Below are 25786 nucleotides of genomic sequence, written 5' to 3' on the forward strand. Positions count from 1 at the left end.
GGCAAGTGCTATGTACTTACAATGGTGGAAGCAACTACCGGATGGCTGGAAACATACCCTGTGCCCCATGCCATCGTCCAGAACACTATCCTGGGCCTTGCAAAGCAAGTCCTGTGGTGACATGGCACCCCAGAGAGAATTGAGCCAGACAACGTGACTCATTTCTAAAACAACCTCATAGACACCTGGGCCAAAGAGCATGGCATTGAGTGGGTGTATCCCATCCCCTACCATGCACCAGCCTCTGGGAAAATCAAACAATACAATGGAACGCTAAAGACTGCACTGAGAGCAATGGGTGCTGGGACCCTCAAACATTGGGATATACAGTTAGCAAAGGCCACCTGGTTAGTTAACTCTAGGGGGTCTACCAATCGAGCTGGGGCTGCCCAGTCAAACCTTTTACGTACTGTACAAGGAGATAAAGTCCCTGTAGTGCACATGAAGAATACATTGGGGAAGATAGGCTGGGTTACTGCTGCTTCAGGCAAAGACAAACCCATCCATGGGGTTGCTTTTGCTCAAGGACCTGGATGCACTTGGTGGGTGATGCAGAAGGATTTAACAGTCCAATTATGGCCACTCTGTGTGGTATGTTGGGAAAGAGGGGAAGACAATTTGATTTTGGGTGAGAATAGCCAATGATTTAAATTGTATGATGTCAATTGCTACATGATAGTGCATGTCATCGCTACTATGATTGCTATATGCCATAGTATTACAGTAAGAATTAGCCAGACTAATGAACTTTGATGAAATGCCACAAGGTGCAGAGGTGATGAAATCACAACAGGCTTCAGCAATGAGCGCCCAGCAGCTTCCTCGAGATTGACGTCTTCAGCCTGCAAAATGCGAGCATGAACTGTGCCAGATGCATCATCTCCAAGTTCTGTATGCAGCATGCAGCAATCCACCATCACACACCATCTCTCCTGCCCTGAAAGACTGTTAGGACAGATGGAGCCCAAAGTCAGCGACTAAAGGAACTCAATGGACATTTTGTGGACATTTATGACCATTGTACAGACATTTCATAGTGGTGGTCTACAAAGACAATGACATCTGTGTGTATATATCAAAAGACAGGAAAAATGGCAGTGATTATTTGCAATTGATTGGAAAATGTGGGATCTAGACATCTAGAAAAAGGGCTGGATACTGTCCTGGTTTTGGCAGGGATAGAGTTAATTTTCTTTCTAGCAGCTGGTGTAGGGCTGTGTTTTGGATTTAGGGTGAAAATCATGTCGATAGCACACTGATGTTTTTAGTTGCTGCCAAGCAGTCAAGGACTTTTCAGCTTCTCATACTGGCCTGCCAACAGGAAGGCCGGGCTGCCCAAGAAGATGGGGGGGGACACGGCCAAACTGGCCAAAGCGATATTCCATATCATATGATGTCATGTTCTGTACAGCACTGAGGGGTGGGCTGGAAGGTGGGTCAGCTTGGGGTCTTGCAGAGCATTGACTTTGGGTGGTGAGAAATCGTACTCTTCATAACCTGTTTTTTGATATTTGGATGGGTGATGCTGCTGCTGCACACGCTAATGATGATGATGATGCTCCTTTTTCTTTTCTTTTATCCGCTTAAATTGCCTTTATCTAAACCAATGGCATCTTTTTTTTCCTTTTTCATTTTCAATTCTCTCCCACATCCCACTGGGAACGGGCAGTGAGAGAAGGGATATGTGGTTGTTTTAGCTGTGCACCGGGTTTGTGTTAAAGCTCTGCTGGATTTCCTGTCTCCGTGGGAACGGCACAGAAGTAGCGGGCAGAGTCCTGAGGGCGCAGGTCCCGCAGGGACAGAGATGACTCAGAACGGGAATTGTCCCGGGAGACTGTGGCTCGACCCCTCACTGAGGGTCCATAACTTGGACTATCCCATGTGTTAATGACGGACACCCACTCGAGACTGCTACCCGGTGCCTGACGGTACCACAGAACGTGATAATCCCCGAAGGTGAAGCCGGATCCGCGGCAGGAGAGGTGCACGAAGTCCCCGGGCGCTCGCAGCCCTCCGCCCGTCTCCACCAGCCTCAGCTGCGCCCACAGCCCTGCGGACGGAGAGCGCAGGCAGCCGGGCAGGGCGCGCCCACGGCCCGAGGACGTTCACCCGCCGCCCCGGCGACACCCGCCCCACCACAGCCGCAGCCGCCACCCCCCTCTCTCCCGGCAAAGCCCCGCGACCGAGGCAAGGCCCCGCCTGCCCTCCTCGGGGCTCAGCCGCGCCTGCTGTCGGCACTGCGGCCCCCACCGCGGAACGAAAGCCTCCCTCTGCCTCTGCATCTCCCTCTGGATCTCCCTGTCCCGCCCCCGCTCCTGCTCTCTCCCCCACTCCCCCCACGCCACCCGCTCCCCGCTTCCCAGCTAAGGAAGGCGAGCGACAGGCGACAGCGCGCACGGCGCAGGAGCAGCCGCAGCCCCGGGGCCCCGCGACGGGCAGGTCCGCCCGCGGGCAACCCCAGCCCCGCGCCCAGCCCCGGCCTCGCTGCCCTCCCCGCCCGCCTCTCACCTGCCGGCCCCGCGGCCAAGGACAAGGCCAGGAGCCACGGCCCCAGCCCGCGCGCCATCACGCCCTGCCGCGCCGGGGCCGGCCGGGGACAAAGGGCCCCCCGGGAGCCGCAGAGGAGCCGAGCGGAGCCGCGCTCGGGACCGCTCCTCACCGCCCCGACGCCTCGGCCCCTCGCCGGGGCAGCGCCCACGCCTCTGCCCGCCCACAACAAAACACACCCGGCCCGGCCCGGCCCGTCCGGCCCCGCTGGTGCCGCGGCCCCTTCGGGGGAGGAGCAAGGGGGGGCGCGGGGAGGGACGCGGGGCAGGGGCGTCGCCAGAGGAGGAGCGCAGCGCCCCGGGAGACCAAGGCTCCAGGCCCGCGGCTCCCAGCGCGGCCTCCGCCGCTCTCCGGAACCCAAAAGCTGAGAGGGGGTAAAGGGCAACTAGGTGGCATTGTCAGGATACCCTTGGGTGTCTCGTCCTCTTCTTCCTGCCACGACACTGCAAGGTGTGCCTCCGCTCCATTCTGCTAATGCCCTCTCTGCTGCAGTTGTGCAGTAGTGCCTGCAGTCGTCCTAACCAGAAGTCTTTTCTCTGCAAACGACTTGGTGATCCACCAAACATAAGTTGACCTGAGTGGGCACAGGCTTATGTTGGGCTACACACAGTTCGAGAGCTCACACAATGCACTGTGCTGCACATTTCCCTGTCGCAGGATGAACTCAGCACCAAATAAATCATACTGGGAGAGCCTGGAGCTGCCAGGCACGTGATGCCTGCCCCAGTGCATGTTCCTCCTATCTTTGCTACAGCTCCAGGTGCTGGGTAACTGTTAGGGTGCTTCATTAACTAGCTAATCCAACTGCTGCTACTGCTTTGGCTCTCGCTCAGCGTGGAAGGAGAGCTTTAAACTGGACATGGAGGAAGGATGAGACACTTGTGTGTCACAGCTCAGGACAGAGATAGCTGTCTGATGACACACAGTAGGAAAAGGCTTTGCTAGACTCTGGTAAAACCTGCATACAGTTAGGTGTGTAGGGGACTCAACACAGTCCCCAGAATTGGGGCATTCATAGGCCATCTGTAGTGCCTGATCTTCCCACAGCTGCCCTGTTGTCCTGGTTTTTGGCTAGGATAGACTTAATTTTCACAAGGAGCTGGGAGGGGACGCAGCCAGGACAGGTGGCCCAAACTGGCCAAAGGGGTATTCCATACCATATGATGTTGTCCTCATGCTCACCAGAAGAAGGGGGCTAGCCTGGGAGGAGCAGCGGCTCTGGGACAGGCTGAGTGTCCAGTCATGGGGTCAGTAAATTGTATTGTGCAGCACGCAATATACTTTGTTCTAAGTTGTTATTTTCGTCTCCCTTTGCTGTCCTACTAAACTGTTCTTATCCCAACCCTCAAGTTTTACCTTTCTATTCCCATTCTCCTCCCCATCCCATGGCAGGGCATTGTCAGTTTGTAGAGCATAGGATGGTGGGATGGCATGTGATGACACAACCGCCCTACACCCAAGTATGCAGCTGGCTCTTATAGAACAAGCATAGTCAACTTTTGAAGGTGATGACTGGCCCAGCGACGATGAAAGGCTGCTGGGCTGCTAGCTGGCTTCTTGTCCTGGTTTCAGCTGAGAGGATTGATTTTCTTCATAGTAGACAGTGTGGGGATATGTTTTGGATTTTTGCTGGAGACAGCGTTGATAAATATAGAGATGTTTTTGTTCTATGGACCTACTGTTGAGCAGTGTTTACACGGGGGCAAGGCCTTTTCTGCTTCTTGCACTGCCCTGCCAGCGGGATGTGTGGGGGTGCACAAGAAGTTGGGAGGAAACACAGACAGGACAGGTGACCCCAACTGACCAAAGGGATATTCCATACTATATGACGTCATGCTCAGTTTATAAGAGGCTTGGGGGAAGGGGGGGAGGGCAGCGGCATTCGGAGCGATGGCGTTTGTCTTCCCAAGTAACCGTTACGCGTGACGGAGCCCTGCTTTCCTGGAGATGGCTGAACACCTGCCTGCCCATGGGAAGTGGTGAATGAATTCCTTCCTTTGCTTTGCTTGTGCGCGCAGCTTTTTGCTTTACCTATTAAACTGTCTTTATCTCAACCCACGAGTTTTCTCACTTTAACTTTTCCAATTCTCTCCCCCATCCCGATGGGGGGGAGCGAGTGAGTGGCTGCGTGGTGCTGAGCTGCTGGCTGGGGTAAAACCACAACACTTCTACACTTAGGAGAGCAGGCAGGGGCTGTGGGCCATGGGGCCATGGGGCCACTCCTGTGATCACTGGGCTTCGGCAGCTGCAAACACACATGCCTAGAAGGTCTTGTCCCGTTATATTCTCAGCCACGAGCGAGAACCTCACAATCAGAACCAAAGAACCCAGAAGATGAAAAAGCATTCACATGTGTGTCAGCCAGATGAGAGCAAGGGGGAAATACAGAAATCTCAGACTTCTAGTAAGATGCCTCTTCAATCCTTCAAGACAAATTCACTACCTCAGAATTCCCTTCTCTCACTGTGACCTCCAGAAATGACATCTTGTGTGGGAATTTAAGGAAGTCGTGCTTTCCTCTCTGGACTAGTACTGGAGGGGAGGGAGGAGGAAGGGAGAAGTGAGCAGGGGAGAAAGAAGCAAGGTGATGCGATGCGATGCGATGCGAGAGAAGAGAAGAGAGAAGAGAACAGTGTTCTAGGTGGAAAGAAACTACAATGATCATTGAGTCCAACTGCCTTACCACCGTGGGGGTGACCAAAATTTGAACCAACTTATTAAGGACATTGTCCATACGCCTCTTAAACACTAACAGACTTGGAGCGCCAACCAGCCCTCTCTAGGAAGCCTGTTCCACTAGTTGATCACCCTCTCAGTAAAGAAAGGTCTCCTAATAGCTAGTTTGAACCTCCCCTGGGGCAGCTTTGAATCATTCCCACATGTTCTGTCACTGGATCCCAGGGAGAAGAGATCAGCACCTCCCTCTCCACTTCCCTTCCTCAGGAAGCTGCAGAGAGCAATGAGGGTGCTCCTTAGCCTCCGTCTCTCCAAACTAGACAAATGCAGTGCGCTGAGCTGCTCTTTATAGGACATTCCTTCCATCCCTTTCACCACCTTTGTTGACCTCCTCTGGACACATTCAAGGACCTTCACATCCTTTTTAACTGGTGGGACCCAGAACTGCAGAGTACTTAACGTGAGGCTGCACAATTGTTGAATAGAGCATGATACTCACCTCTTTTGACCCACTGGTTTAATGTTTTTAATGCACTCAGGAATGTGGTCTGCCCTCTTGGCTGCCAGGGTACACTGCTGACTCCGAGTGATCCTGCTGTTGACCAGCACCCCCAGAGCCCTTTCTGCAGGGCTGCTCTCCAGCCCTTCCTCTCCCAATTTATACTTGTGTCCTGTGTTAGTCCTTCCCGGGTGGAAGGAATCGGTCATTTGTTCTTCTTAAATTTCATGCCATTGATGATTGCCCAGTGCTCCAATCTATCCATATCCCTCTGCAGGATTTCTTATCCTTTGAGAGAGTCAACAGCACCACCCAGTTTGGTATTGTCAGCAACCTCCTCATGGTGCATTCCACTCCTGCATCCAGACAGGATGATAAAAGTATTGAACAGAAGTGACCCTAGAATTGAGCCCTGAGGAACACCACTGGTGACTGGTCACCAGCCAGATGTAGCCCCATTCACTACAACCCTTTGAGCCCTGCCGTTCAGCCAGTTCTTCACCCAGCGCACTGTGTACCTGCTCATCTCGCAGCTGGACAACTTGTCCAGAAGGATGCTGTGAGGGACAGCATCAAAAGCCTTAATAAAACCTCAGAAAAACTATATCCACCACCTTCCCTACATCCAGTAGGCAGGTGACTTTATTGTAGAAGGATATCAAATTGGTGAAACAGCATTTTGCCTTTGTGAACCCAGGTGGTCTGTGCCTGATGATTGCATGGCCCATTAAATGCCTTTCAGCAGCAGCCAGTATGACCTTCTCCACAATTTTTCCAGGAACTGAGGTTAGACTAAAAGGTCTGTAGTTTCCTGGGTCTTCCCTCACGCCCTTCTGGAAAATTGAGATAACTTCCAGTCGGCAAGGACCTCCTCAGATTCCCAAGACCTCTGGTAGATGACTGAGAGAGGTCCTGCCATAACATTCCCCAGCTCCTTGGGTACTCTGACACAAATCCCAGCTGGCCCCATGGACTTGTGAACATTCAAGCGATACAACTGGTCCCCTCCAATTTCAGTGTCCACCAATGCAAAGTCACAGCTCCTGCAGTCATTGTCATCCAACTCAGAGGACCAGGCAGCCCAAGGTCTATCGGTATTATTAAAGCCTGAGGCGAAAAAAGCATTGAGTGCCTCCATTTTAATTTCATCCCTGTTTCTTGGGTGAGCAGCTTCATCAAGTGTCAGTCCAATGTTTTCCTTAAACCTTCTCCTGCTATTAACATTCTTAGGATTCCTTTCTTCTTGTCTGACACAACACCGGCCAGTTTCAACACTGGTTCAACTTTGGCCTTTGGTGTCTTCTCCCTGCATATGTGAACCACAGCTCTGCAATCTCCCTGCAAAGCCTTACCTTCCTTCCATAGAATCATAGAATCATAGAATGGTTTGGGTTGGAAGGGACCTCAAAGATCATCTAGTTCCAACCTTCTTCCATGGGCAGGCTCACCCTCCACTAGACTAGGTTGCCCAAAGCCCCAAGCAACCTGGCCTTGAAGACTTCCAGGGATGGGGCAGCCACAGCCTCTCTGGGCAGCTTGCTCCAGTGTCTCACCACTCTCACAGTGAAGAATTTTTTCCTAACATCTAATCTAAATCTCCCCTCTTTTCATTTAAACCCATTATCCCTTCTCCTATCACCACACTCCCTGACAAACACTCCCTCTCCATCTTTCCTGTAGGCCCCCTTTAGGTACTGGAAGGCTGCAATAAGGTGTCCTTGGAGCCTTCTCTTCTCCAGGCCGAAGAACCCCAAGTCTCTCAGCCTGCCTTCACAGGAGAGGTGCTCCAGCCCTCTGATCATCTTCGTGGCCCTCCTCTAGACTTGCTCCAACAGGCCCATGTCTTTCTTGTACTGAGGAACCCAGAACTGGATGCTGTACTCCCAGGTGGGGTCTCACCAGAGCAGAGTAGAGGGGCAGAATCACTTCCCTTGACCTTCTGGTCACACTTCTTTTCATGCAACCCAGGACACAGTTGGCTTTCTGGGCTGCAAGTGCACACTGCCAGCTCACATTGAGATTCTTGTCCACCAACACCTCCAAGCTCTTCTCCTCAGGGCTCTTCTCCATCCATTCTCCGCCAAGCATGTAGCTGGGCTTGCGATTGTGCCAACCCATGCGCAGGACCTTGCACTTGGCCTTGCTGAACTTCATGCTGTTCACACAGGCCCACCTCTCCAGCCTGTCAAGTTCCCTCTGGATGGCATCCCTTCCCTCCAGCGTGTTGACCGCACCACACAGCTTGGTATCGTCAGCAAATTTGCTGAGGGTACACTCAGTCCCACTGTCCATGTCACCTTCAGGATTCTTAGATGTTCTCGAATCTGATCTTCTCCTACAGTGGATGATTCTTCATTCTCCCAGTCCCTGCCTTTGCCTTCCATCACCTGGGCAGTGTGGATAGAGCCCTTGCTGGGGAGGACTGAGGCAAAAAAGCCATTGAATACCTCAGCCTTCTCCATATCCTGGGTAACCAGGTCTCCTGTATCATTCCAGAGGGGGCACACATTTTCCCTTGCCTTCTTTTTATCATCACTGACGTACCTATAGAAACTTTTCTTGTTGCCCTTGATGTCCCTGGCCAGATTTATTTCTGTCAAGGCTTTAGCTTTCCTAACCAGATCCCTGCCTACAGAGACTGTTTCTCTGTATTCCTCCCAGGCTACCTGCCCTTGCTTCCACCCTCTGTAGGCTTCCTTTTTGCGTTTGCGTTTACCCAAGAGCTCCTTGTTCATCCATGCAGGCCTCTGGATGTTTTTGCTTGACGACTTCTTTGTTGGGATGCATGGATCCTGAGCGTGGAGGAGATGATCCTTGAGTACTAGCCACCTATCTTGTGGCTTTCTTCCCTCCAGGGATTTGTCTCATTTTACTCTGTCAAGCAGATCCCTGAAGAGCCTGAAGTCTGCTCTCTTGAACTCCAGGGTAGTGAGCTTGCTGTGCACCCTCCTTGCTGCCAGAAGTACCTTGAACTCCACCATTTCATGGTCACTGCAGCCAAGGCTGCCCTAGAGCTTCACATCCCCTACTGTTTTGAGTTTGCGTGGCAAGGTTTTGGTAGCAGGGGGGCAGTGGGGTTTACACGGGTGGCTTCTGCGAGAAGCTGCTAGAAGCTTCCCCTATGTCCAACAGAGCCAATGTCAGATGACTCCCAGACAGACCCACCACTGGCCAAGGCTGAGCCAATCAGCAACGGTGGTAGCGCCGCTGTGATAAAATATTTAAGAAGGAAAAAAAACCCCAAAACCTACTGGGAGCTTTGGCATCCACAGAGAGGAGTGAGAAGATGTGAGAAACTTTGCAGACACCCGGGTCAGTGGAGAAGGAGGGGGAGGAGGTGCTCCAGGCACCGGAGTAGAAATTCCCCTGCAGCCCATGGTGAAGACCATGGTGAGGCAGGCTGTCCCCCTGCAGCCCATGGAGGAAGGATGAGGGGGTGTAGAGCTTCCACCTGCAGCCCGTGGAGGACCCCACACCAGAGCAGGTGGAGACACCTGAAGGAGGCTGTGACCCCGTGGGAAGTCTGCGCTGGAGCAGGCTCCTGCCAGTACCTGTGGACCCGTGGAGAGATGAGGCCAGCTGGAGCAGGTTTGCTGGCAGGACTTGTGACCCCGTGCGAGACCCACGCTGGAGCAGTGTGGTCCTGAAGGTCTGCACCTTGTGGAAGAGACCCACGCTGGAGCAGTTCATGAAGAACTGCAGCCTGTGGGAAGGACTCATGTTGGAGAAGTTCATGGAGGACTGTCTCCCATGAGAGGGACCCCACATTGGAGTGGGGGAAGAGTGTGAGGAGCCTCCCCCCCGAGAAGGAAGGAGCATCAGACAACATGTGATGAACTGACCACAACCCCCATTCCCCATCCTCCTCTGTCGCTTTGTGGGAGTAGGTAGTAATCAGGAGTGAAGTTAAGCCTGGGAAGAAGGGAGGGGTTGAGGGAGGGGGTTTAGGGTTTGGGTTTATTTCTCATTGCTCTACTCTGTTTTGCTTGGTAATAAATTAGATGAATTTTTTCTAAATTTTGTCTGTTTTGCCTGTGTCAATAATTGGTGAAAAATCTCTCCCTGTCCTTACCTAGACCCATGAGCCTTTCATTATACTTTTTCTCCCCTGTATAGTTAAGGAGGGGGAGTGATAGTGTGGCTGTGGTGGGCACCTGGCGTCCAGCCAGGGTCAACCCACCACACCTACCAACCCCTCCTTCGTGATGAGAACAAGGTCCCCATTGGCATCTCTCCTCATTGGCTCCTCTGTCACTTGGAGGAGGAAGTTATCATCAATGCATTCCAGGAACCTCCTGGATTGCTTGCGCCCTGCTCTGTTGTCCCTCCAACAGATATCAGGGTGATTGAAGTCCCCCATGAGGACCAGGGCTTGTGAACATCAGGCTGCTCCTATCTGTCTGTAGAGGGCCTCTTCCACTTGCTCTTCCTGGTTGGGTGGCATGTAGCAGACCCCCACTGCAATGTCCCCTCCACCTGCACTCCCTTCGGTCCTGTTCCATAACCTCTCGGTCGGCTCCTCATCCATCCCCAGATGGAGCTCCAGGCACTCCAGCTAGTCATTGACATAGACAGCCACATCCGTCCTCGCCTGCCCTGCCTGTCCTTCCTAAAGAGCCCGTATCCTTCCATTCCTACGCTCCAGTCATAGCAGCCATCCCACCACATCTCCGTGATGCCAATAAGATCACAGTCCTGCAGGCGTGTGCACGTCTCTAACTCCTCTTGTTTGTTCCCCATGCTACGTGGGTTTGCATAGAGGCATTTCAGCTGGGCCCCCAGTGAAGCTGACTTCCGGGCTGGAGTGGCTGGAATTCCTTTGATGTACTTTAGCAGTCTTTCCCTGTTGGTTCCTATTACCAGAGGAGCCCCTGGCTCATCTCCACTAGACTTCAAGCATGCTGCAGTGTGTCCAGCACATCAGCAAGCAACAAGGCTGAGGGTCCTGGCTGGCACCTCGTCCCTCCAACCTTGGCCTGTCATCCCACAACTTGTCACAGGCAAGCCTGGTATTATCCCCCTCCTCTTTCATGCCTATTTAAAGCTCTGTCCATAAGCCCCGCTAGCTCCTGGGCAAAGACCCTTTCTCCCCTTTGAGAAAGGTGAATCCCATCTGACTTGAGCAAGCCTGGTGCCGTGTAGGCCATCCCATTGTCAAAAAACCCAAGATTGTGGCAGTGACACCAGCCACAGAGCCATATATTATTAATGGACTGGGTCCATCTGTTCCTCCCAGTGTCGCTGCCTGCAACTGGAAGGAGGGAGGAAAAAATAACCTGTGCTCCAGATTCCCTCAGTAACCCTCCCAAGACCCTGAAGCCTCTTTTGATTGCTTTTGCACTACCTGTCGCGGCTTCATCACCACCCACATGGAAGAGCAGTAGTGGGTAGCAGTCCGAGGGCTGTACCAGGCTGGGCAGTTTCCTAGTGATGTCCTTAACACGGGCCCCAGGGAGGCAGCAGTCTTCCCCAAGAGGAGGGTCTGCCCTGCATATTGCACCCTCTGTACCCCTCAGAAGGGAGTTGCCTACAATTATAACCCACCTTTTCTTCCTCGTGGACATGGTCACAATATGGGGCGTGGGCATTTCTGGCCTTGGCAGTCCCTCTGGTGTAGCTCGACTGTCATCCATGTCCTCCTTTGAGTGGCCTTCCACAGCCAGAGCCTCACACCTGTTGTACAGAGGCACCTGGGAGGGCGAGGTGGGCAAGGAGGAGGTTCGCCTGCCACCCCGAGTGTGGACTTGCTTCCATTCCCTCCTTCCTCTTAAGCTACAGCCTTCAACCTGGCAGGGGGAGGATACAGGGTCCCCTTCATCTTGGGTTTTGTCTGGTCCCTGTTTCTGCCTCAGGGAGGGCAGAGCTTGGCTCCACCTGTCTCTCTCTTTCTCAGCCTCCCTGATGCTCCTTAACATTTCTACTTCCTCCCATAGCTCTGCCAGCAGGCTGAGCAGATCAGCCCCCTGCTCACACCTCACACAGCCGTTCTCACTACCACCATCCATGCCCAGTGACAGTCTCTGGCACTCCCTGCAGCCTGAGACCTGGGTGGCTGCATGTTTTTGACACAGCTCTGTCTGGGTACCCACATCCAGAGGACAGAGCTCTCTGCCAGGTGGATACCACAGCTCATCTCCTTCCGAGGGGGTGATGACCACCAATGGAACTCACCTCCTGAGCTGGTAGGGGGACTAGGCCCTCCATGCAAAAACTGATATGCAAACTGCTGTGCCACGTTCTGTGTCAGGTTGCAGATCATACAGACATCATCCAATTTCTTTTTATTCTTGAGCTCCCTGAGGAGTTCTTTGTACAACCAGCCTCATCTTCTGCCCTGCTTCCTTGACTTTCAAGGCAAGGGGTTTGCCTGCTCCTGGGCTTTTATAAGGTGATTCTTAAAAACTCACCAGCACTCATGGACCCCTAAGCCCTCAAATCAGATTCCCAGGGGACACTGCTAAGTACCTCCCTGAATGGCTTAAATTTTGCTCTCATGAAGTCCAGGGTAGCAACTCTGCTGACCTTTTTTCTCCATTACACTCAGAAGTTTAAACTCAGCCATCTCATGATCACTGTGGCCAAGACAAACACCTACCATCAGATCTCCCACAGGTCCTTCTCTATTCACAAACAGCAAATCTAGGAGAGCATCTTTCCTAGTTGTCTCACTGAATACTTGTGACAAGATGTTATCATAGTATCACACAACGGCAGGGGTTGGAAGGGACCTCTGGAGATCACCTAGGCCAAGCCCCCTGCTGAAGCAGGATCACCTACAGCAGGTTGCAGAGGATCATGTCCAGGCGGGTTTTGAATATCTCCAGAGAAGGAGACTCCACAACCTCTCTGGGCAGCCTGTTCAAGTGCTCTGTCACCCTCAAAGTAAACAAGCTTTTCCTCATGTTGAGGTAGAAATTCCTCTGTTCTAGTTGCTGCTTGTTGCCCCTTGTCCTGTCAGTGAACATCACTGAAAAGAGTCTAGCCCCATCCTCTTGACAGCCAACCTGTAGATATTTATACATATTGATGACAGCCCATCTCAGCCTTCTCTTCTCCAGGCTAAACAGACCCAGCTCTCTCTGCCTTTCCTCATAAGAGAGATGCTCCAGTCCTCTAATCATCCTTGTAGCTCTTTGCTGGACGGGGTTGCAGTGCCCCATGAGCAGAGTGTCCAGTCCAAGAGCAAAGCCTTATGCCCCAAGATGTGGGAGTAGCAGGTCGGTGCCCTGCCTGTCCCCACACTGCAGAGGAGGCAGGCTGGACAGAGGTGCCTAACTCATGGCTAGAAGAGGAAGAGGGCTGTTCCCACTGTGCGCTGCAGGAATGGTTGGGGAGGTCAGGCCAGAGGCACAGGCCAGAGGCTGCAAGCTGTCAGCACAGCTCCACAGAGCTCCACAGAGCTGTGCAGAGCACAGGGGCATGCTCAGTTCCTGGGGGCAGGGGTGGGGGCCATCACCCCTTCCTTTCACTTACCTACCATGGGCAATAACCCCACACACATGGCAGTCCATATGGTCAGACCCACTGTCGCCTCCCTCCAGCTTCTCTCTGCCGGCAGAACAGCTCTGCCCACATCTTCCGGGCCTCTGCCTCGCTGCCTGCAGTCAGTCCCAATCCCTCCACATCACTCCGTCTACAACAACAGTGAAGGCAAGAGGCAGGGGCTGGAGGAGCAGCAGCACTTGATGCTTGCTTGCCAGGAAAACCTCCGTTAGGCAAAAGGTGACGTGTTGCTGTGGGGCCACCCTCGACCTTCCTCTGAAGAAGGACTGCAAGTGTTTCTGCTGGGACTTTGGAGCTGGCCCTGCGGGTGGCACCTTGTCCTCCCAGGAGAACCCACGTCCCTTGCTGCTGCTGAGCTGCTGCTCCTGGATGGCACCACCCGGACCCCAGCTCTGCTTAGACAGGGCATCTCTAGGCAGATGTGTACCTCATCCCGCTTCCTCTACTCTGCCCCAACACCCAACTCGTCCATCATGCTGATGCTTCTCCAGTGGCCACTCCCTGTGTAAGCACCTCCCTGAGCATATATGCGCATGGAGACACAATGAACAACACAACAGAGAGACTATTCATCATGTCCAGGGGAAAGACACTCTTTGGCTCAGCTCCTTGTATTGCATTGCTCTGAGGCGCCCTGAACAACAGGAATGGAGGAAAGCCAGCGTCACTCCAGTCTTCAAAAAGGGCAAGAGGGAGGACCCAGGAAACTACAGGCCAGTCAGCCTTACCTCCATCCCTGCAAAAGGGATAGAACAGCTTATTCTAGGGTTCACCTCTAAGCATGTGGAGGAAAAGAAGTTTATTGGGAGTGGTCAGCATGGATTCAGGGGGTCAGTACTAGGCCCAGTCTTGTCCAACATATTCATCAGTGGCCTGGACAAGGGGACAGAGTGTACCCTCAGCAAATTTGCTATGATACAAACTGGGAGGAGTGGCCGACAGACCAGAAGGCTGTGCTGCCAGTCAGCGAGACCTGGACAGGCTAGAGAGTTGGGCGAAGAGGAACCTAATGAAATTCAACAAAGGCAACTGCAGGGTCCTGCACCACGGGAGGAATAACGCCATGTACCAGTACTGGTTAGGGGTTGACCTGTTGGGAAGCAGTGCTGTGGAGAAGGACCTGGGAGTCCTGGTGGACAACAAGCTCTCCATGAGCCAGCAACGTGCCCTCGTGGCCAAGGCCAATGGTATCCTGGGGTGCATTAAGAAGAGTGTGGCCAGCAGGTCGAGGGAGGTTATCCTCTCCCTCTACTCTGCCCTGGTGAGGCCACATCTGGAGTTCTGTCTCCCGTGCTGGGCTCCCCAGATCAAGAAAGACAGGGAACTACTGGAGAGAGACCAGTGAAGGGCTAAAAAAACGATTAGGGGACTGGAGCGTCTCTCTTATGAGGAAAGGTTGGGTCTCTTCAGCCTGGAGAAGACAAGACTGAGTGGAGATCTTATCAATGGTTATCTAAAGCGTGGATGTCAAGAAGATGGGGCCAGACTCTTCTCAATGGTGCCCAGAGACAGGACAAGGGGCAACAAGCACAAACTGGTACACAGGAAGTTCCACCTCAATATGAATTTGGTGGTTTAACCCTGGATGGATGCCAGGTGCCCACCAAAGCTGCTCTATCACTCCACCTCCTCAAGTGGACAGGAAAGAGAAAATATAACAAAAGACTCATGGTTCAAGATAAGGACAAGGAAGCCCCTCAATGGCACAGACTTACAGGGAACTGGGGTTGCGGTCAGTTCATCACACGTTGTCTCTGCTGTTCCTTCCTCCTCAGGGGGAGGACTCCTCACACTCTTCCCCTGCTCCAGTGTGGGGTCCCTCTCACAGGACACCATCTTCCACAAACTTCACTAATGTGATTCCTTCCCATGGGTGTCAGTTCTTCATGAGGGTCAATTCTGGCCCTCAGTGGACACACAGGAGCATACATGCACATGGAACCAAGACTAACAACACAATGAAGAGACTGTTCCTCATGTCAAAATACACTCTTTGTCTCAGCTCCATCTAATGCACTACTTTGGGGCTCCCTGAACAACAGGAGGTTTCCAAACTCAGCTCCAATTTTTAATGTTAAAATGTTACTTCTTCAATGCTCGCTGTCATTCTACTAGGCAAACATTTTTCCCTGTTGCTTTGTGCCTGCGGCAGAGACTGAGAAAGAAAAAAAAAGCTAATGTCACGTTCATGGCTTTGTGGGTGTTTGTGAGAGACTCTGCTGCTGCTACTGCTGCTGCAGCACCTCTGTGCCTGTTTCCGGGAGAAGCCACACCAGACTATTCCTGAAAAGTCTGCAAAAAGCCTTGCTTTGCAGCAACCACAAAACTCCTGGCTGGATTTAAACCCCCTCCTTCCTTTCATGCCCAGGCCCTGCCCATGTGTGAAGCACTGTGCCCTTTTCCAGCGCTCTGGTGCTCCAGAAATAGGTGGCCATGTCTGCAGGCAATGGCAAGAGCACTTCCAGCAACAGCTGGTTCCCGGAGGGGTCTGCAGAGCTGGTAACTCACATCTGGAAGGATATATTCTATTGCTTTCAGTGAAGAAGGTGGACCTTTTTGAAATGTTTCAGCTAAGGGAAGAAGTTTTTCTTTGTACATGACTGCCTTTAACCTAGGAGTAAATGTTGAGGCTTTGTGTTAGACTTTTTGAGTTGGTTTTTTAATTATTTCTTGATTTGCTTTGTGTTTAATTTACCTTTTTATGCATTGATGTTTTGTTGTTCCAGAAAAGAATCTGCAGTTTACATTTTATTTATAAAGTTGTAAGCAGTATTTATTTTATAATTATCATTTGGGGAATGGGAACACATTATAAAAGCTTATTGTAAGAATACTGGAGAACTTTTCATAAAGCAGTACCTTGCCAAAGAGATAAGAGCCTCTTTGATGTGGCTTTAAAAAGGCATCTATTTTTATAAATTAAAAACAAAAATTAAAAAAAAAAAGTGGAGAAACTTTTTACTGGTTCTGGAACAAATATTTTAACTTAAATACTTTGAGAAATCTCTTCATATGACACCTACTGAGCTTTTAAAACTTACCAGGAAATTTGCAATTGTTGGGGAGAATTTAGAAAGATTTATGATGTAGAAATACTTTTGAGACCTTTGTATTAAGAAGTAGAGTCAATGGGACGCACTGTTGATTTCATTTTTGTAATCATCAATGGAGTCTTTGACCATCCTGATTATCAAGTCATAGGTGGCTCACATTAATTTGTGATTTTGAGACAAATGAAAATTTTTAAAGAGACTATAAGAGCAAGCAGGAAACTTCAAATACTGAGAAACTGAGGAAAAATCTGTTCTTCCTAAAGAATTCCCTTCTGATTGAGCTCATGCTGTTTAGTGATGTACTCGCTATGGTTTCAAGAATTATTTTGTCTTAAGAAAAGAAATTGAGTATGGTTTGCACAATAGCAAATCAGCAGAATTGGCCTCAGTTGCGTATACTTGGAGGTCTTTTGAAAAGTTATAGGCTGACACCTGAGCTTTGTGTAATGAAAATAAGACCTTGAGTTATGAACCTTTTGGCTAATTTTGATTTTAGTTTATTTTTTAAGTTACATTGCAAGTGATGAACTTTAAATGTTTTGTATGAGTTTTTCTTTATAAATGGCATTAACATTGTTACTTGAGGTCTGCTTATTCACTTTAGTTGTCCTGAGGACTGGAATTTACAGTGCATCAGATCTGTTGCTATTTGTAGATAGTCTAGCTTCAGCTGTTTAGGATGATGCCACATTTTTATTCATAAGTATGTCTGTGGTAAACTAAATGATTCAAATTGCTGTTTAAAAATTGACGATAATCGTTAAGCTGTTAGAAGGATTACTGCGGGGATACGAAAACTAGCTCACGTCCCTGTCCACACCTGGAAGGGTTGGGAATTTGATCCCTTCTGTTTGGCTTCCAGGTGCTCCATGGGTCAAACATGTTTTCTTCTATATGTTATGTACTGTTGCATTGCTATCGTTCCTCCCCTATTTGATTCCATGTTTTGTACAGTTGATTCAACACACTGTTTCCAGTAAGCAACTTCTAGCTGCCTCGCCTCACAATGGATGTTAAATACATCCACGTGATATATCGACTTAAGCCTGAACCTTCAACTGTGAAAATTGTATAGACTACACTTTCTTTTCCACATCTCACTATCTTCTTTACTTTTTCTGTCAATACCATGGGCAAAGAAGCAACGATCTTTGAGCCATGGGGTGGATGTGAGGGACCACGTCTTGAGTGGACCGTCTCAAAGCTTGTTCGTAACCCTGAAAGGCTCTTCATGAGACTCCCCACCCGACTGGCTGAGCCCAGGTGCCATGAACAGACCAACAGGGGTCAAAAGAACAGTCATGTCACTTTGGGGGTGTGCCTAGACAGGGGTGACCATCCCAGCCTGTCAAGAGCATGTGCAGGAATGCGGTACGTACCGTTCTCTAGGCAACGACCTCCTGCATAGCCTATAAAAGACTGCTCGGTCAAACGGCAAGGTAGACCCTCGCCGCCAGAATACAGGAAGACTATGGACCAACGGGACACCACTGGATACATGGTGGTGACTGTCTTTTGCAACTCTATCCTGACTGGTTGCTAAATTTCCTCCTCTTCTATTGTCTCTTTCCCTTTCCTATTGATACTTTCTTAATAAAGACTTTGTTCAATAAAGTCTTCTGGTTAGCGGCATATGACCTCATTTGTGTCTTAATCTCGCTCTGGGTATAACAACGAATCTTCCCAGCCTGGGCCTTCCTGGATCGGAACAGCAACCTGTTCCAGTGTCTCACCAGTCTCTCAGTGAAGAATTTTTTCCTTAAATCTAACCTAAATCTATCCTCTTCTAGTTTAAACCCATTACCCCTTCTCCTATCACTACACTCCCTGACAAACAGTCCCTCTCCAACTGTCCTGTAGACCCACTTGAGGTACTGGAAGGCTGCAAAAAGATGTCCTTGGAGCCTTGTCTTCTCCAGGCTGAACAACCCCAACTCTCTCAGCCTGTCCTCATAGGAGAGGTGCTCCAGCCCTTTGATTATCTTCGTGGCCCTGGTCTGGACACTCTCCAACAGCTCCATGTCTCTCTTGTACTGGGACCCCCAGAGATGCAAACACATGGCCTCGGAAACTATGGCTCCTGTTACAGTCTCAGATCTGGGAGAGTAGAACAGACTTCCCCTTTCTCCCAGTGAGATGACAAATGACCCTCTGTACTTCCCATTTCTTCTGCTCCCTCCTCAGACAGCAAAACTCCTGGGCGGGACTGAGTCGACCCGAGCTGTGCCCAAAACTAGAGCACAGGTATTCACAGCCCTCACCAAGGTGGGCTATGTCTGGGTACCCGTACTACCGGGAAACAATAAAAACAGCAAAACTTGTTTCCAAAGGGTAAGGAAACAAGTTTTTTTTCCTTTTCCATTTTCAGTTCTCTCCTGCATCCCACTGGGAGCAGGCAGTGAGCAAGAGGTTATGTCGTTGTTTTAGCTGCCTGCCGGGTTCGTGTTAAAGCTCTGCTGGATTTCCTGTCTCCGTGGGAACGGCACAGAAGTAGCGGGCAGAGTCCTGAGGGCGCAGGTCCCGCAGGGACAGAGATGACTCGGAACGGGAATTGTCCCGGGAGGCTGTGGCTCGACCTCTCACTGAGGGTCCATAACGTGGACTATCCAAGATGTTGATGAGGGACACCCACTCGAGATGGCTACCCGGTGCCTGACGGTACCACAGAACGTCATAATCCCCGAAGCTGAAGCCAGATCCGCGGCAGGAGAGGTGCACGGAGTCCCCGGGCGCTCGCAGCCCTCCGCCCGTCTCCACCAGCCTCAGCTGCGCCCACAGCCCTGCGGACGGAGAGCGCAGGCAGCCGGGCAGGGCGCGCCCACGGCCCGAAGACGTTCACCCGCCGCCCCGGCGACACCCGCCCCGCCACAGCCACAGCCGCCACCCCCCTCTCTCCCGGCAAAGCCCCGCGACCGGGGCAAGGCCCCGCCTGCCCTCCTCGGGGCTCAGCCGCGCCTGCTGTCGGCACTGCGGCCCCCACCGCGGAACGAAAGCCTCCCTCTGCTTCTGCCTCTGCATCTGCATCTCCCTCTCTCTCTGCCGCTCCCCCCCACGCCACCCGCTCCCCGCTTCCGAGCTAAGGAAGGCGAGCGACAGGCGACAGCGCGCCCGGCGCGGGAGCAGCCGCAGTCCCGGGGCCCCGCGACGGGCAGGGCCGCCCGCGGAAGCAGCCCCAGCCCCGGGCCCAGCCCCGGCCTCGCTGCCCTCCCCGCCCGCCTCTCACCTGCCGGCCCCGCGGCCAAGGACAAGGCCAGGAGCCACGGTCCCAGCCCGCGCGCCATCACGCCCTGCCGCGCCGGGGCCGGCCGGGGACCAAGGGCCCCCCAGCAGCCGCAGAGGAGCCGAGCGGAGCCGCGCTCGGGACCGCTCCTCACCACCCCGACACCTCGGCCCTTCGCCGGGGCAGCGCCCACGCCTCTGCCCGCCCACAACAAAACACACCCGGCCCGCCCCCCCGGTACCGCGGCCCCTTCGGGGGAGGAGAAGGTGGGGCGCGGGGAGGGACGCGGGGCAGGGGCGTCGCCAGAGGAGGAGCGCGGCGCCCCGGGAGACCAAGGCTCCAGGCCCGCGGCTGCCGGGGCGCCTCCGCCGCTCTCCCGGAACCCAAAAGCTGAGAGGGGGTAAAGGGCAACTAGGTGGCATTGTCAGGACACCCTTGGGTGTCTCGTCCTCTTCTTCCTGCCACGACACTGCAAGGTGTTCCGCGGCTCCAGTCTGCTAATGCCCTCTCTGCTGCAGTTGTGCAGCAGTGCCTGCAGTCGTCCTAACCAGAAGTCTTTTCTCTGCAAACGACTTGGTGATCCACCAAACATAAGTTGACCTGAGTGGGCACAGGCTTATATTGGGCTGCACACAGTTCGGGAGCTCATGCAATGCACTGTACTGCACATTTCCCTGTCACAGGATGAACTCAGCACCAAATAAATCATAGTGGGAGAGCCTGGAGGTGGCATGCACATGATCTCTGCCCCAGCACATGTTCCTGTCTTTGCTACAGCTCCAGGTGCTGGGTCAGTGTTAGGGTGCTTCATTAACTAGCTAATCCAACTGCTGTTACTGCTTTGGCTCTCGCTCAGCGTAGCAGGATAGCTTTAAACTGGACGTGGAGGAAGGATGAGACACTTGTGTGTCACAGCTCAGGACAGAGATAGCTAACTGATGACACGCAGTAGGAAAAGGCTTTGCTAGACCCTGGTAAAACTTGGATACAGTTAGGCATGTGGGGGAGTCAACACAGCCCCCAGAATTGGGACATTCGTAGGCCATCTGTAGTGCCTGATCTTCCTACAGCTGCCCTGTTGTCCTGGTTTTTGGCTAGGATAGAGTTAATTTTCACAAGAAGCTGGGAGGGGACGCAGCCAGGACAGGTGGCCCAAACCGGCCAAAGGGGTATTCCGTACCATATGATGTTGTCCTCATGCTCACCATAAGAAGGGGGCTAGCCCGGGAGGAGCAACGGCTCTGGGACAGGCTGAGTGTCCAGTCATGGGGTCAGTAAATTGTATTGTGTAGCACGCAATATACTTTGTTCTAAGTTTGTTATTTTCGTCTCCCTTTGCTGTCCTACTAAACTGTCCTTATCCCAACCCTCAAGTTTTACCTTTCTATTCCCATTCTCCTCTCCATCCCATGGCAGGGCATTGTCAGTTTGTAGAGCATAGGATGGTGGGATGGCATGTGATGACACAGCTACCCTACACCCAAGTATGCAGCTGGCTCTTATAGAACAAGAATAGTCAACTTTTGAAGGTGATGACTGGCCCAGCGACGATGAAAGGCTGCTGGGCTGCTAGCTGGCTTCTTGTCCTGGTTTCAGCTGAGAGGATTGATTTTCTTCATAGTAGACAGTGTGGGGATATGTTTTGGATTTTTGCTGGAGACAGCGTTGATAATATAGAGATGTTTTTGTTCTATGGACCTATTGTCAAGCAGTGTTTACACGGGGGCAAGGCCTTTTCTGCTTCTTGCACTGCCCTGCCAGCGGGATGTGTGGGGGTGCACAAGAAGTTGGGAGGAAACACAGACAGGACAGGTGACCCAAACTGACCAAAGGGATATTCCATACTATATGACATCATGCTCACTTTATAAGAGGCTTGGGGGAAGGGGGGGGAGGGTGGCGGCATTCGGAGCGATGGCGTTTGTCTTCCCAAGTAACCATTACACGTGACAGAGCCCTGCTTTCCTGGAGATGGCTGAACACCTGCCTGCCCATGGGAAGTGGTGAATGAATTCCTTCCTTTGCTTTGCTTGTGCGCGCAGCTTTTTGCTTTACCTATTAAACTGTCTTTATCTCAACCCACGAGTTTTCTCACTTTAACTCTTCCAATTCTCTCCCCCATCCTGATGGGGAGGGAGCGAGTGAGTGGCTGCGTGGTGCTGAGCTGCTGGCTGGGGTAAAACCACAACACTTCTACACTTAGGAGAGCAGGCAGGGGCTGTGGGCCATGGGGCCATGGGGCCACTCCTGTGATCACTGGGCTTCGGCAGCTGCAAACACACATGCCTAGAAGGTCTTGTCCCATTATATTCTCAGCCACGAGCGAGAACCTCACAATCAGAACCAAAGAACCCAGAAGATGAAAAAGCATTCACATGTGTGTCAGCCAGATGAGAGCAAGGGGGAAATACAGAAATCTCAGACTTCTAGTAAGATGCCTCTTCAATCCTTCAAGACAAATTCACTACCTCAGAATTCCCTTCTCTCACTGTGACCTCCAGAAATGACATCTTGTGTGGGAATTTAAGGAAGTCGTGCTTTCCTCTCTGGACTAGTACTGGAGGGGAGGGAGGAGGAAGGGAGAAGTGAGCAGGGGAGAAAGAAGCAAGGTGATGCGATGCGATGCGATGCGAGAGAAGAGAAGAGAAGAGAAGAGAAGAGAAGAGAAGAGAAGAGAAGAGAAGAGAAGAGAAGAGAGAACAGTGTTCTGGGTGGAAAGAAACAACAACAATCATTGAGTCCAACTGCCTTACCACTGTGGGGGTGACCAAAAGTTGAACCAACTTATTAAGGACATTGTCCATACGCCTCTTAAACACTAACAGACTTGGAGTGCCAACCAGCCCTCTCTAGGAAGCCTGTTCCACTAGTTGATCACCCTCTCAGTAAAGAAAGGTCTCCTAATAGCTAGTTTGAACCTCCCCTGGGGCAGCTTTGAATCATTCCCACATGTTCTGTCACTGGATCCCAGGGAGAAGAGATCAGCACCTCCCTCTCCACTTCCCTTCCTCAGGAAGCTGCAGAGAGCAATGAGGGTGCTCCTTAGCCTCCGTCTCTCCAAACTAGACAAATGCAGTGCGCTGAGCTGCTCTTTATAGGACATTCCTTCCATCCCTTTCACCACCTTTGTTGACCTCCTCTGGACACATTCAAGGACCTTCACATCCTTTTTAACTGGTGGGACCCAGAACTGCAGAGTACTTAACGTGAGGCTTGCACAATCGTTTGAATAGAGCATGATACTCACCTCTTTTGACCCACTGGTTTAATGTTTTTAATGCACTCAGGAATGTGGTTTGCCCTCTTGGCTGCCAGGGTACACTGCTGACTCCGAGTGAGCCTGCTGTCGACCAGCACCCCCAGAGCTCTTTCTGCAGGGCTGCTCTCCAGCCATCCCTCTCCCAATTTATACTTGTGTCCTGTGTTAGTCCTTCCCGGGTGGAAGGAATCGGTCATTTGTTCTTCTTAAATTTCATGCCATTGATGATTGCCCAGTGCTCCAATCTATCCATATCCCTCTGCAGGATTTCTTATCCTTTGAGAGAGTCAACAGCACCACCCAGTTTGGTATTGTCAGCAACCTCCTCATGGTGCATTCCACTCCTGCATCCAGACCACTAATATAAATATTGAACAGAAGTGACCCTAGAATTGAGCCCTGAGGAACACCACTGGTGACTGGTCACCAGCCAGATGTAGCCCCATTCAACTACAACCCTTGAGCCCTGCCGTTCAGCCAGTTCTTCACCCAGCGCACTGTGTACCTGCTCATCTCGCAGCTGGACAACTTGTCCAGAAGGATGCTGTGAGGGACAGCATCAAAAGCCTTAATAAAACCTCAGAAAAACTACATCCACCACCTCCCTACATCCAGTAGGCAGGTGACTTTATTGTAGGAGGATATCAAATTGGTGAAACAGCATTTTGCCTTTGTGAACCAGGTGGTCTGTGCCTGATGATTGCATGGCCCATTAAATGCCTTTCAGCAGCAGCCAGTATGACCTTCTCCACAATTTTTCCAGGAACTGAGGTTAGACTAAAAGGTCTGTAGTTTCCTGGGTCTTCCCTCACGCCCTTCTGGAAAATTGAGATAACTTCCAGTCGGCAAGGACCTCCTCAGATTCCCAAGACCTCTGGTAGATGACTGAGAGGGGTCCTGCCATAACATTCCCCAGCTCCTTGGGTACTCTGACACAAATCCCAGCTGGCCCCATGGACTTGTGAACATTCAAGCGATACAACTGGCCCCTTCCAATTTCAGTGTCCACCAACGCAAAGCCACAGCTCCTGCAGTCCTGGTCGTCCACTCAGAGGACCAGGCAGCCAAGGTCTATTGGTATTATTAAAGCCTGAGGTCGAAAAAAGCATTGAGTGCCTCCATTTTAATTCATCCCTGTTTCTAAACAAGAGTCCCTGATGATGATACTGGCCAACCCAGAACAAATGACACCCCTATAAGGGGCCTCCCCGATTCCCTAAAAGCTGTTGGCATCCAACTGCAAGGAAAAATACAGGTGATGTCCCAGGGCAACAGGGCTGTTGCCGCATTAGAAGAAATAGTGATCCCCAATCGTAGACCCCGGGAAAGGAAAGTGTGGACCTGCGAGAGGTTGCTCAGGAATTAATTAATTACGGGCAGAAGTACAACCCTGTTGTCACCGAAATCTGGGAATAAACACTAATGCAGTGTTAAAAGTAAAAATAAAATTCTTTATTGCAGTGCTGGATGCACAGGGGATAGCTCCACCCAACATGCATGCCAGGTGATCGCCAACACACAGGTTATGTAGGATCAAAATATACATATTCATTATTTTTCCAAGAAAAGGCAGTCCTATGATAATCATTTCTTAGAATTCATTTCCATATTCTCCTCCCCGTCACACATGCTCAGTGATTTGAGTCGGTGGTCCTCAAAGGGTCTCTGGTGGTCATCAGTGGTCGCGCACCCATGTCTGCTGGGTGATCCTCTTCTTGCAGGCATGCGCAGTATCGTTGCTGTAGGTGCACCTGTCCATAGCAACTTACTTCATAAGATTAATATCTCCAAACCTGTTGTTCAGTTTGGTAGGGACTGTACATGGAACATAGCAGCATTGTACCTTGCCATGGTCAGTTAGCTTCATTACCTATTACCTTGGTTACAAACTAATTATCTCAAACTGATTCTACACTTTCTGTTTCACAGCCCCTATCCCACGGTTACACTGTGGCCGTTCCATCTGTTAAAACGGACCCAAAAGGTCTAAGACACATAGAAGTGAAACCTTCCCCGCACCCAACCAACAGTAAAAGGGCATCCCTCATAATACCACTGGGAGGAAGAGATGTCCCGAACAGACGTAATGGACTGTGGGCGGAGGGACAAAAGAAGGGGATCCCACATGACTTAATGGACAGATTGCCAATAGACAAATTAGAAAAGTTGGTAACAGGATGGCCCACTAAATTGGCAAATGGAATTGTAGAAAGAACTAATGGTTTGTTGAAGCGCTTTCTTAAGCTGCATAAGCACAGATGGACCAAATGACTATGGGACGCAATTACCGGTGTCAATAGCCATTGGGGAATAAATGGATGCCCAAAAATCACACCATTTTGTCCGAAGGCTCCAACCATTATGCCAGCCCCATGCGGCTCTGATTATCCCAAGAATCTGTCGCACTTTCCTGGCCAGCCCGTTTTGGTCGAACTCCCCACTGTGGGGGCTGTACTCCTGGTACTGGAAACCCCAGTGAATAAGTATGCCTGGAAAGCAAAGGGTGCCCATGGGAAGGAACACAAAATTAATACAAGGTGGATTGTTCCTTCTTTCTAATATTGATTTGCTACCGGTTCTTTTCGAACCGAGTACTGTTTCTTTTCCCTTTTACAGACGGAGCCCACGGAACCAAGTCAAGATCTTCCCCGGAGAAGAGACAGATGTTAATCCCGATTCTTTGTATAGTACTGTGTGGTGGGTTGACCCTGGCTGAAGGCCAGGTGCCCACCAGAGCCGCTCTATCACTCCCCTGATTCATTAGACAGGGGAGAAAAGGTAAAACTTACGGGTCGAGATAAGGACAGGGAGAGATCATTCTCTAATTATCATCACGAGCAAACCAGACCGAACTTAGAGAGGGAATTCATCTTATTTATTACTAAGCAAAACAGAGCAGAGGAATGAGAAATAAAACCAAAATCTTTAAAACACCTCCCCCCACCCCTCCCATCTTCCCGGGCTCAACTTCACTCCCGGCTTCAACCTCCGCCCCCCCCAGCGGCACAGGGGGACGGGGAGTGGGGGTT

The 25786-nt window shown here is 51.4% G+C and overlaps 1 protein-coding gene and 1 gene segment (V, D, J or C); both read right to left on the reverse strand.

The window, feature by feature from the left end:
* Positions 1 to 25786, reverse strand: part of LOC104638263 (M1-specific T cell receptor alpha chain-like) — a 487043-nt gene that overhangs the window by 266721 nt on the left and 194536 nt on the right. The window lies entirely within an intron of this gene.
* On the reverse strand, positions 18622 to 19559 carry LOC142605025 (Ig heavy chain V region 914-like). The segment is given in 2 exon segments: positions 18622 to 19058; positions 19502 to 19559. Coding segments are annotated over 2 exon segments (393 nt in total).

This window comes from Balearica regulorum, chromosome 24 (genome assembly GCF_011004875.1).
Source record: "Balearica regulorum gibbericeps isolate bBalReg1 chromosome 24, bBalReg1.pri, whole genome shotgun sequence".
Classification (NCBI taxonomy): Eukaryota; Metazoa; Chordata; class Aves; order Gruiformes; family Gruidae; genus Balearica; species Balearica regulorum.